This window comes from Pelodiscus sinensis, chromosome 3 (assembly GCF_049634645.1).
Source record: "Pelodiscus sinensis isolate JC-2024 chromosome 3, ASM4963464v1, whole genome shotgun sequence".
Lineage (NCBI taxonomy): Eukaryota > Metazoa > Chordata > Testudines > Trionychidae > Pelodiscus > Pelodiscus sinensis.
This window is the reverse complement of record NC_134713.1, coordinates 108,910,354-108,923,523: the sequence shown is the minus strand read 5'-3', so window position 1 is coordinate 108,923,523 and position 13,170 is coordinate 108,910,354. Positions and strand designations below refer to the sequence as shown.

The window sequence follows — 13,170 nt, the reverse complement described above, 5'->3', positions numbered from 1 at the left end:
CATACAAGAGCTGTAGTAATTGACGGAGGGGCCAGTATGGGGCTGTAGAGATGATGGGAGGCATTGCATGTATAGGTGGGAGTCTATAGGAGCTGTAGTGATGTACAGATGGGGGAGCAGAGGCTGTAGTAAGGCAGGGGAGGGAGGCGTTCAGAGGCGTTTGCAATGTATAGAGATGTTGTGGCAAGGGAGGTACAGAAGGGGCCGATTTGGGGCTGCAAGGATGCGCAGCGCGGAGGGGCCCACAGGGGCTGTAGGATGTGCACCCCGGCGGGTCCCAGGGCTGCAGGGCGATCTCCGAGGGGCTGTCTCGGAACGCTCCTGGATGCCCGCAGCCTGCAGCGAGAGTTCCGGCGGGAGAGTGACGGGGCGTGGGTCCGCCTCCTTTCCCGCCCCTTTTCCTGGGCGTCCAATCAGAACTCCGCTACCGCAAATCCGAACCTCGCCGGGTATTTCCGAAGCTTGCAGGGACCCGAGCGCATTCGGCACGTTCCGGAATGTCACTGTGAGACACCCGAGCGCGCCGGAGGCAGACCCGAGTCTCCTCGGTTCGTTCCGCAGAGGCGCCCTCGCCTGGGACATGCTGCTGCTGCTGCTGCTCGCGCGGCCTCTCCTCCGCGCGGCGCGCGGGCTGCGCGCGGCCTCGCCGCCCGCCTGGAGCTGCCGCGGGGCCGCCGCCGAGGGCAGGCCCTGGGGGGGACGCGCCCCGCAGCAGCCTTGGCGCGCGCTGAGCTCCCGGCCCGGCTGGGAGGCGCTGTTCGCCGCGCCCGAGCTGCGCCGCTTCCTAGAGAAGCAGGCAGCGGGCGGGGCCGGCCCCGAGCTGGCAGCGCAGATCCAACGGCTGTGGGCGAAGGAGCAGGAGCTGCGGGACACCCAAGAGCTGGCAGGTGAGACTCCCCCCTCCCCACCCTCCCCCAACGGCAGAGCGCGCCTGGCTCCGCCCCCTGGCTCTGGCTCCGCCCACCGGTCCAGGCGCTGGGACAGAGCCGTGCGCGTGGGCGCGTGCACGCGCCTTCTGGCTGCTCAGGCCGATCCGTGGGGAGTTAATTCCGGATTTCAGAGCGTGGCTCAGGTGAAGGCTCTTGTGGTGCAGAGTAAGAGCGAGCAGGCAGGGAGTGAAACAGTCATAGCCGGCGTGCTTTACACTCAGACTTGTCCCCAGTGGGAAATGATTTCCCCAATATCAGTGAGTGTTAAATGGGCTTGTGACTGTCCTGTCTCGGTTAGGATTTCCAGCCCTCTGGGCCCTAGTTCTTGCAGTTGTGTTTATTAGCGTGAGATTCACACCTTTACTTTTTGGATACAATTTCCACTTTTCAGGGATGAAGAGGGAAAACATTGCACATGAGAACCCTTAAAGGTGCCATAACCAGAAAGCAAATATTAAAATTACTTTTGGAAAAACTCATGTTTTTAAGGAGACTGATTTTTTTTTTAAGGTTTGCACTATTGAAATTAAAATGTGCTAGCAAATTCATACTAAAAGCATTTCTCTTATTGTGTGGGCAGCCCTAAAATTAATTTATCATTATATATTTTCCCAGACTATAAAAGATCATAACTGTCATTTGCAAATAGAGGATGGGCTGAAATGTGCTTGCATATGCTATTCATTGAACAATTACAGCCCCGGCCACCAGGGACAGATGTTGCTTTGCGAGAGCCTCCCCTGCCTCCTCCTGTCCGCCCTCTCCCCCTCCCAGCAGCTTCTATCCCTGGGGAGCTCAGACCCCCAGTGGATCGGGGCAGCATGCAGCCAGTCTGCATAGTGAGCTGTTTTTTGGCTTTCCTCATGGACCAACTTCCACCTGCCACCCCACACTGTTGCCTCTGATAGTGCTCGGTGGCAGGGGACTCCCTAGGAGTAGGGCCAGGAGCGCACTGGCTGCCGCCCCTTGCCCCCAGGAGCTATCAAATATTTGTGTAACTGATAAGAATTCATGTGGTTACATGACTATTAATTTACATAACATCTCTAGTGGGGACTGCTTCGTCCAGACCATGCTCGCCATGGAGGGGAGTGCTCTGGCTGGGCTGGAGTGTTCCCTGCCTGCAGCAGGCCCTGCCAGGCTGGAGCAGCTCCCTACCCATGGTATGCAGAGGGCCTGTTCCCATCCCAACAGTTAACTGTAACCGGTAAGCATCAATCATCACCAATAAGTGTGGTGCTTACTGGTTAACCGGTTAACGATTCACATCCCTAAAGTAAATACAGAATTTTAAGATAAACTCCTTGTAAGTGTTGACATTTCTTTCTAGCAGGAATAGATATTGAATAGGGTGGGTCTCCCCATATCTAATCCAAACAATGCCAAAAAACAGTATTAAAAATAATTATTCATCTCTACCACATATCATTCTTCAACCTTTAATGACAAGCAAAATAAGTCTTTATTCAGTAAGAAATATGATTGATCATACAGCTGTGGTGGGAGGAGGATTAATGACATTGTAAATCATAACTGTTGAGGATTAACACATTCCAATGTTGCAGATGAGAATGAAGATTTGCAGAAGCTTGCAGAAGAGGAAATAGTTTCCTGTCAGGAAGAGATAACTGAATTGAAGCGCCAGGTATAGTCCTTTGTAAAGTAACATCATATATCAATTTACTAGCCAATGTTAAATGAGCGAGAGTCAAATTCTGTCCTCATTTATAATTTTACAACTTCATTCAAATTAGTTTTTCATTTTTATAGTTGATAAAATGAAACATCATCCCATGTTTAAACAAAGTGAAGAACTGTACAGTTGACACACAGAATTATAGAAATATAGGGCTGGAAGGGGCTTTAAGTAATATAACCCATTCTTCCCATGGACCAAATATCCTTAGACCATCCCTGAAAGTCATTTATTTTTATTTATAGAGCCCTGTGATCACTTGCTGAGAATTTCAAACTGTAAACTCTAATAAGGCTCCTCCTTTCTCTGACTGCAGAAGAATTTGTTAATTAGATTGACTGCATATGTACACAGGGCCTATATCAGTTGATAAAGGCAAATATTCATAGGATCACTGTGAGAGTAGGCTATTGCTTTTACAAAAGACGTTTTTAAACTGTGCAACTAATTCCCACTTGTTAGTTTGTATAGATATCTGCGTAGTAATTTTAATCAAAATCATTCCCTCTGGAAAGTATACAATCACAAGTTAAAAAGTTATTGCATTTTTCTAAAAGTATGTCTACACTGCAAAGTTTTGGTGATGAAAATAATGTCAACATGCAGAAGTGGCCAAAAAAAGTCACCAAAGTGTATTTACGCTGGCTTTCTCTTTTAATAGACTATGGCCACATTTTTAGCTCCCTTGTTGACAAACTGAGCAATGCTCTGTGGGTATGCATTCCATAGTACCTGAGAACACCTTCTTCGCTAAGCACTGTGGAAAAACAGAATGGAGTGTAGTGCATCTTGGGACCGTGAAAAATAACCCATCAGGCACTGCTTTGTTTCCCAGCCCTCCCGGGGCTTCCCTTTTGTGCCATTTGTAAAACTGCCAATCTTTGCTGTGCACTCCAATATCTGCAGTGAGAATATGGATCCCACACTTCTCTACTGGTCTCTTATGCTGTGTTCAGTGTCGGGAGGGCATCGCTCATTGCACCAGAGTTACTGTTGAAGGTTCTTACAGAGGAAGATGAGTCGTAGGTGGATGACGCTGTGAATGACATGGACAACAGCAGCCTGGCGTTGTATTTATCTGTCACAGAGCACCTGTACAGGGTAGACCATTGCTTTGGGGCTAGGGAAACCAGCACTGAGTGGTGGGATTGCATTGTCATGTAGGTATGGAATGAAGACCTGTGGCTACAGAACTTTAGGGTACATGAAACAACCTTCCTGGAGCTGTGTGCTAAGCTGGCCCCCAAACTGCAACGTAAGGACACCTGAATGAGAACTGCCCTCTCAGTAGAGAAGCATGTGGCAATTTCTGTATGGAAGCTGATGACTCCCAATTGCTACTGATCTGTTGAAAATCAGTTTGGAGTGAAGAAGTCCACCATTGGGGCTGCATTTTCCCAAGTGTGCAGGGAAATAAATCATATTCTGCTGTGGAGGACTGTGACTCTGGGAAATATGGATGATGTAGTGTCCGGCTTTGCACAGATGGGCTTTCCTAACTAAGGATGTCAATGGTTAACCAGCTAACCAGTAAGCATCCCTCCTCAGCCCAGCCATCGCTTGTAGCAGGCCCCCACCCAGCTGAAGCGGCTCCCACCCACCCTTGTTTAAGCAGTTAACTGGTTACACATAACAATTAGCCAGTTAATTTTTACATCCCTATTCCTAACTGAGGTGAGGCAATCAATGGTGCAAATATTCCAATTTTAGCACCAGCCCACCTTGCCACATAGTACATCAGCCAGAAGGGGTACTTCTCAATATTGCTTCAGGCACTTGTGAAATGGTGGGTGTTTCACAGACATAAACATGGGGTGATCTGGAAAGGTACATGATGCACACATATCCAGGAACATTGGCCTGTACAGAAACCTGCAAGAGAGGACTTTCTTTCAAGACCACATGATTATAGTGGGGGATGTGGAAATGCCCATAGTGATCCTAGGAGACCTGGCTTACCCCTTACATTCCTGGCTCATGAAACGTTACATGAGGCACCTAGATAGCAATAAGGAGCAGTTCAACAATAGGCTGAGCTGATGCCACATGGTAATGGAATGTGCTTTTGGCAGATTGAAAAGGATGTCTCTCTGGCAAGTTTGACCTTACGGAGGATCATATCCCCATGGTTATAGCTGCATGCTGTTGTTTGCATGATTTGTGTGAAACTAAGAGTGAAATATGTGCTCATAGGTGGAGCACTGAGGCACAGTGCTTGGGCGTACAGTCTGAGCAGCTAGACACTAGGCCTGTGAGATGATCCCATAGAGCTGCCATTAACATCAGGGAGGTTTTGAGGAACCACTTTGACAATGAGCGGCACTGAAATGTCTCTCTTTTGCGGTTGCTTCCCTGGTGCACTCCATTCTTCATCCCAAGTAATTTCCATGAAAGTGATTTAACAGCCTGTACCAAGGGCCTGTGCAATTTGCTCTAGGTTATGGAACAGAAAATAAAGTCATTGTACTTTAAAAATGTTTGTCTTTATTGATCACTGAAAATCATGGCCACTCACCTAAGACTCAGTGTTGCTGGTAATGGTAGAGTTGGGTTAGGGTAAAGCCTCACAACCATGTGTAAATCTAGCTGTTATAATCATAGTTGTGATGGGGAGTGGAGTAGGGAGGAAACTGAGCATTCCCGGACAGTGAAAAAGAATGTATGGGTGCCGAGGATGAGTTGATAGACAAAGAATTCTGTATGCCTTGCAGAGGAGGTCAAGGCTGGCTCTGCTCACTGTGCAGCTTAATTAAACACGTGAGCATCTCTGTTCCTCCACAACCTTGATCATGTATTTAGTGGCATCTTTCCGATCTTGCCTTTCACTTGGCCATCGCTCCTCCCTTTTTTGTGCCTCAATTGAGGAATGATTTAGAACCTTCCTCCCAAGATAATCCCCCAAGAGTCACCACTCTTTTCTTAGTTGACAGTCTGTCAGCTGGGGACGTTTTCTGAGTTCTCAAGCTCTCATCTGCAACATAGGATGTAACAAAATTGGGATTGTTAAATTCCGACTCAAAGTTGAAACATTACAGTTACAAGCACCTTTTTCAACATATGCAGCCACTTTCTCACTGGCTCTTGAAGACTCATACATCTCTGCAGGCACTGTGAATATGGTGAGTTTTGGGGGAAGGAGAAGAGGGGGATGTGGGGGATGCATAGGGGCTTAAGAAAGCATAGGCCTGACGTATGCAGAAGATTTGCATGGAAATAATTCTAATGATGCCCCACATGCAGATATCAGTTTTGCTGATATCTCACTCATGAGGGTAAGCAGGGGAACTTGTGCTCTAATTCTATCACCCCACAATTTTGTGCTGCTTTAGTTCCTGCAGCACTGAAGAATGGTATTATACCATGGGATGGGTTGAGGGAGAAACACTGCTGCACTGCCTTGGCACTTGAGAGAGAAAAGTCAATAAATATATCAGGCAAAGTTTTCAGAGCATCTATCTCACAACAGGATTCAGTTGACATCTCAGTGTGCATCAACATCCTGCTTGGACATAACTTGTAGCCATACAGGGTTATGCCAGCTCACAGACACAGTCAGCCTCCTACATATCTGTGCTCTACCCGCACCACTGCACTCCTAAGCCAGAGACGTGGGCTACGTCTAGACTGGCCCCTTCTCCGGAAAAGTCATGCAAAGCAGGTAAGTCAGGATAGGGAAATCCGCGGGGGATTTAAATATCTCCCGTGGGATTTAAATAAACATGTCCGCCGCTTTTTTTCCGGCTTGGGGAAAAGCCGGAAAAAAGCGTCTAGACTGGCGCGATCCTCCGGACTAAAGCCCTTTTCCGGAGGATCTCTTATTCCTACCTGAAAGTAGGAGACTGACCGTTTCCTCTGGAGTTGAGAACTGTTCCTGGCTTCCTGGCATACCAGGCGACAACGCATCCTCATCCAGCTCTACTTCTTGATCCTTCATGTTAAGTCCTCTTTCTGCTGACTCAGAGCCTTCAGAAGTATCCTCAGGATTCTTGGTGGAGGTGGGGTTGTCCCCCCAGGTGTTCAGGTTAAGTCCTCTGTCTTGGTGGAGGTGGAGTGTGTCCAGCACCTTTTAAAAACAGCATATCTTGGGTGCAGTACCAGATTGACAGATTGCGTCCCTTACCTTATGGTATGACTGTGTCAGCTCCATTATTTTTGCAGGGCAGCCAGGAACACTGCCCAGAGTGACTAGCTGGGTATTGTGGGAACATCGTGGAGTTCAATAAAGGTGAAAAAAAGCCTCCCATGATATACACTGCATGATTGATGACAGTAAAGGGAGGAGGAAAGAAAAAAGCCCTTGGTGGAGGTGGAATTTTTTTGTCACCAAAACTGGGTGTTTTTCGCGACTGTTGTATCATTGCAGTGTGAATGCTATCAGAGTTTTGTCGCCAAAAGAAAACTGATTCATTTTGCCACATGCTGATCCATCACCGAAATGACAGTTGGTTCCTACATTTATTTTTTGTAAGCATACAAATATATATAGATTTACAGGAAGAACAGATAGAACAAAGAAGTATAGAAAATTGTACTCTGTACAAGCAAGCAGTAGTGGGTGGAAAACATTACAGGCAAGGGTGTAAATCTTGGGTTTTGTCCAACACCTAAAATGGTTTTATAAGGGCTATTAATTATTTATGTTCAGGTTTTAGTACCAGTGTATCTTTAATTTCTGTGACTTATTACAAATTCACATCTCTGATTTAAAAAAAAGCAGAAATCCAACAGTTACTCAATCCATTTCTGCACTTTATCAGTCAGGGAGCTACTTAGTTGATAAAAGAAGATCTCTGTTTAAAAAAGACTTTCCATCTCAAGATATTGGTCAGTGTTTCTTTCATCTGCAAAGGTAGAGGCTTCTTATGGAAATCAGTATAAGCTTTGTTGGTCTTTTTAAAAGGAGCCTTCCACCATTACACACAAACACAAAGAGCTATAGCCTTCTCTTTGCAAAAATATATTTGACTCCAGTTAACCTTCAGGAAGGTAGTGTTTTAGCAGAAAAGACATTATACTGGAAGTCAGGAGATTTGGGTTATATTCCTAGGACTTCCAGTTGATCTACTGTATTATTTTGGGCAGGTTATTTCACCTATGCCTCAGTTTCTTACCTATAAAAAGGATAATGATACTTGTCTCTTGAAGTCTGCAGATAAATTCTAGTAAGTAATATACATTCATGTATTAATGGGAATTGCCTGGGGAAAATTATAGTATCCAAAAAAAAGTAAGTTGAGCTTAAACATTGAGTGCAGAGAAAGAGCATTAAGAAAACTACCTACTTGGAGAATGTTAAGGAGATACTGTAATAGACTGCAAAATAAAATGATTGCTAGCATCTGTGATCTTTCCATAACATCTGAACATATGAAATACTTTGAGTATGCTTTCAGATGTAGGAGAAGACAATCTCAGGTAAAAAGGTTTGTAATTTTTGTATTTACAGATACTATTTCATTTGGTTCCTTCAGAACAAACAGACAACAGTGATTTGGTCATGGAAGTAACTGCTGGAGTTGGTGGACAGGAAGCCATGCTGTTCACTGCAGAGATATTTGATATGTATCAACAATATGCTGCATACAAAAACTGGAGATTTGAAATACTGGAATATTTTCCAAGTGAAATAGGTTAGTAATTAATACTCTAATAACATGAACTGAAAAGTTGTATAGTTAAAAGCAGTTTGTTTACATGAGGATTTTTTTGCCTCCCTACAAGCACTTCACATAAATTTATAAGTAAGCAGAATCAGTGGAGCAGTTTTAATACATAAACAAGATTTTACTTAATATTACTATGAGAATGAAATAGCATGTCTAATGTTTTGTAAAGGAAAGGAAGAAAATCCATAGTTTTATACAATGTAATAGGTGTTACTTGAGAAAAATCAAGATGAATTGAAGTTAAATGTTAGGGGTGAAGATATCTGCATAATGGCACACTTACACATTCTCAATCATATTTTATTGATTTGGACACAGATCTATTTAGCTATTTAATCTTGTTTTTATAATACCTGCATTCTGTTTGTATTCTGAATATTTGTTCATTGCTCTGGGTGATTTGGCACAGACAGGGAGGGGCACTACTTAATTAAAAATCATGTGCAGTAACTAAGCTGAAATATCTTGAATTTATCTGAAGTGTAGTCTTTTGCCATATATTTTCTCATCCATTTCAAGTTTCATTTCAGTATAATTGTACATTAAAACCTTACTAATTTTCACTAGATAGGCATATTCAGATTGAACATCCCAAATCCATGACTCTCTGGTTTGGCAACATCCGTGGTCTCGCAGGGCCAAAGAGCCCTAGAGGCCAGGAACAGGCCAAGGAGCCCTAAAGGCCAGCTGGAATAGTGCAGAGCTGGGAAGCCCTGACTCGGAAAGGCAAGTAACAGGGAGCCCCCTGCCCTGGCGAGGGAACTTTTGGCATTAGGGGAATTGGGGAACGGGAACCCCCCACCCCAGCCAGGGAACCCCACAGTGTTAGCCACCTTAGATGGCAGACCAGGATACTCAGGCCAAGGAATCCTGGTGGAACCCATGGCAGGAGCAGGAGTGGCCCCGGCATTGGGGGCCGGTGGTGGTCAGGCGGCCCCGGCCAGGGAACCTTGCGAAACCCGCTGTGTTAGCGGGACGGGGTAGCTGAGCGTCCCAGCTGGGGAACACCCCTGTTCCATGTTAGCAGGGCCATACAGAGCCAGGGAATCTTTGGCAGCTGTGGGGCCAAGTGGCAGGAAGGGAGTGTTTGCTGGGGAATCTCAGGGGACTCCCCGCACCAGTGGGGCTGGCAGCAGCCAAATGGCTCCAGCAGGGGAACTCTGGCAGCTGTAAGCAAGGTCATAAGGTGGGAGCCATCAGGGGAGCATTCACTTCCCCTTATCCAGCAAACTCTCTGGTTCAGGACCACTCAGGTCCCCAGGGTACTGGACCAGGGAGGTCCAATCTGGACTCAATAGAACATGATTAGTTTTAAATTCACTTGGAAAGTAAGTTTTAAGGTTGAGTCATGACATAAACCTGGCGATCTCCATTTCATCATGTAACTCTTATGATAAATGCTTAAATAGTGTGCAAAGTCTTGCCTTGGCACTGAAATGAATATTACCCTTTGGGAATTATAGGGCCATATTTTAATGGGCAAACCTTTCTTGTATGCATGTATTGGTTGTTGCATTTATTTATACTTCTGAAAATTTAGATCTGGTTCCTTTGTGAAACCCATCCTTTTGGTAAGCTATATAGGTCATTTTCTAACTGACATAAATGATCCTGGTGACTCCATCTTAATAAAGATAGGACTTATTCATTTATATCTTGTATTCAATCTACTACAGTTAAATTGTGTAAAGAGAATTAAAAAACCTAGAAAAATACAAATCTGTAAAATAAGCTACAGTCTTCTTCAGTTCTTTTCTAATTGTCATCTGAACAAGATGGACTGCTAGTTGCTAATGACTGTGCTCAAGTGTTAGGTTATTTCAGAATTTCCTTCTAGAAATGATGTTGATACCTGGATTAATCAGTTTCCCATGTGCTAGTGCTTAAACATACTAAAATGTATAATTCAGTGATATCCATCAGATAGGATTAGTCTATCACAAGTAAATTGATTGTTGTTGTCAAGCGTATCTTGTTTTCCAGTAAATTTGCTTGCAAAGTCACAATACAGGATGGTATTAGGCATTCCTTTTGGGTGTACCTTAGGTATGAATGTCAAGTTAACTAATAGCCATTCTATTTTTTATGAGCCACATGCAGTGGTAGCTTCTGATTAAATACACAATCGTTGCAGATTACCTCTAAAACAGTGGTTCTACAACTTTTTTTTTTGGATACTCACTTGAAAATTGTTGAGGGTCATGGCGGACCTCTTAATGATCTTTCTAAATGTTGATGTTACCATTAGCTAACTGTTGTAAAGCACTTTGGATAAAAGCACTATATATATATATATATATATATATATATATATATATATATATATATATATATATATATATATATATATATATATATATATAAAACCTGAATAATTGGGTTGAGCTTAGGCTGGGAAGGTGGTAGGGGTATTTCTCCTGCAGCGGCAGCCACCAAGCTGTCCTGGCAATGAGGAGGTTCTCTCTCCCATGTGCCAGCAGCCACAGAGCTGATGTGACAGCCACAGAGCAGGGGCTGGGAAGGTGGGCTGTTTCTCCCTGGAGCTGGAGATAGTCACTTCTTTCTCTGACTGCCACAGCCCTGCACATTCCAAATCTGCCCACCCATGCTCCGCTTACCTCTTATGGCTCCCACCTCACCCCACTGATCCCTCCCACCTAACCCCTATTCCCTCCAAGGTCACCACCTCACCTCACATGTTTATCTTCTCCAATGTCCAAACATCTAATTAGTGCGTGGCTCAGTTAGGTGAGTGGCCTTTCATTCTCTTGTGTATGGCTGCCCAAGCATACACCTTAGAGGGAACTATCCGCAGACCGCCAGAATGGAACTTGTGAACCACTGTTGATGCACAGACCACAGTTTGAGAACTTCTGCTCTTAAACATTTCACAAATAATAGGCTCACCAAACAGTAAACAAGTGAGATGTTTGACTTGTATAGTGTTAACATAAATCTGTTTTGGAAACAAAAACAGCATTTGGGTCAAGACATGGGAAAGATAGGGGAGAATTTGAATCATTGCCTTAATTCCTAATATATAGGACTGTGTGATTTCAAAATATTTTTACTGTGATCATCAGCTACCTTCCTCTTAAGCTAGCTATATAGAAGAGATATTTAGCTTCTTAATTAGAATAAATGTGCTTAAAGTATTAAAGTAAGCCTAAATTCTGTGTAGTTGAGCAAAAATCTTTGAATATACTGCAATAAATCTTTTGCTCAGTCTGATGATGGCCATATTTTACAAGTGAAAGACTTCACAAGAATTATTAGCTTGGACAGTATATGATAAAGTTTCAGGCTGCTTCAGCAAGTCTTCTTATGTAACAGACATATCCAAACTGAAGTTGGATAGCTGTATTTAGTGGTGCATTTAACATACAACATTAACATAGTAAACTGATACATCCTGACAAATCACTTAAGCTATAATAAGGATTAATTACGCATTGAGGTAACAAAGTGACAGATTCATATAAAACCCTCTTTTATTGGCATGTAGGGGCAAGATTTAAAAAAAAAATCACTGAGATAGGTCTGATGGTTTTGTAATGTCGTAGGGAGGAAAATAATAAAGTTGGCTCATAGACTTCTTATTTTTTTGGTTCTTCCAGACTGACTTAATGTAATCAAATCTTCCTGGGCACTCATTAATAGCTTAAAAGTAGCTATTCTTCTACAAAGGAATTTCACAAGCCAACTACAGAGACTGCAGAATTGACCTTCATATGCTAATTTGATACTGCCTCCCTGGGCCTGAACAAAGACTTGAACTGGTTAACATATTGTAATACCAGCTTTCCTTACATTCAACACCTATTGCAATCAAAAAACTAAGTATGGGACACTTCCAACCCCCTCAATTAGTTTAATTAGTGCAAGGGCTACAATTGTCAGGTACTTTTTTTCTCCCTCTCTCTTATTCTGAGGGGTCCACTTTTTTTGTCCACTCAAGATCATCTCATCTGAAGAAATGGGTTTTGCCCATGAAAGCTCATGATACATACATATATATATATAGAGAGAGAGAGAGAGTCAGAGTCAGAGAGAGAGAGTCTTAGCCTCTAAGGTGCCACAGGACTACTTGTTACTTTTTTTGTGAGGAAAATGTTAATAGAATATTAAGAATCTGCAGAGAACAGCAGTGTTTGCAATATCCTTAATTACAGTTGTCAAACAGCAGTCCCACTGGGTGGATCTGGCCCGTGAAATAGTTTTTGGTGACCTAAATGTCATTGTCAGTTTCTGCACTGTTTTGGCTTTCATTACAAAAGATTCTGCCTAGTCCTTGAAGAGAGAATCTAACATGAATACTGATTTAGGAATGACATTTATGATATCACCTTTCCATTCCTATTAATCTCATTGGGTTTAACTCCAAATTCCAGTTGTCAGCCTTAACTGTTTCATTTGCTGAAAGGGTGTGGTTTGGAACTGAGGATGTTTCCTCCTTCTCATCAGGAAAGGAAATGCAGAGAAAGAAAGAAAATAAATATAAAAACAGGGATGAGAGGAAGAAGACTAAAGGAAGATGGGAAGGAGACGCAAAGAACAAAAATAGTCATCCTGAAGTTGAGCAACTTTTTCCTTTAAATAATATTGAATATGACAAATTACTTACAAATAATAAGTTTGTTACTGTACAGAGACCGTATTCCACTCATGTTCTTTTTTTAAACTTCCCATTGATATCAGTGAGAGGAGGATAAATAGTTCTAAATATACATCATGGCCCATAAGCATAATTTAAAATGGCATTTGGCCTCCTCCACAGAATGAATTTGACAAACCTCCCTTTAACAAACAGCCTGTAGGGAATTTTGTTCTTGGGAGTTTTTGCATATTTGGGTATAAACAAGACTGAAGATGTTATTTA

At 43.3% G+C, this 13,170-nt stretch overlaps 1 protein-coding gene across 2 annotated transcripts in view; it reads left to right on the top strand.

Moving 5' to 3' along the window:
• Window positions 1-473: 473 nt before the first annotated feature.
• Window positions 474-13,170, top strand: part of MTRF1L (mitochondrial translation release factor 1 like) — a 21,269-nt gene continuing 8,572 nt past the window's right edge. Inside the window, exons 1-3 of one of the 2 annotated variants that reach the window (XM_075924472.1) lie at window positions 474-887; window positions 2,495-2,574; window positions 8,072-8,255. In XM_075924472.1, the coding sequence (XP_075780587.1) occupies window positions 581-887; window positions 2,495-2,574; window positions 8,072-8,255 (571 nt within the window). In that variant the 5' untranslated portion in view covers window positions 474-580. The remainder of the gene's footprint in view (window positions 888-2,494; window positions 2,575-8,071; window positions 8,256-13,170) is intronic. The other variant, XM_075924473.1, reaches the window with a different exon arrangement.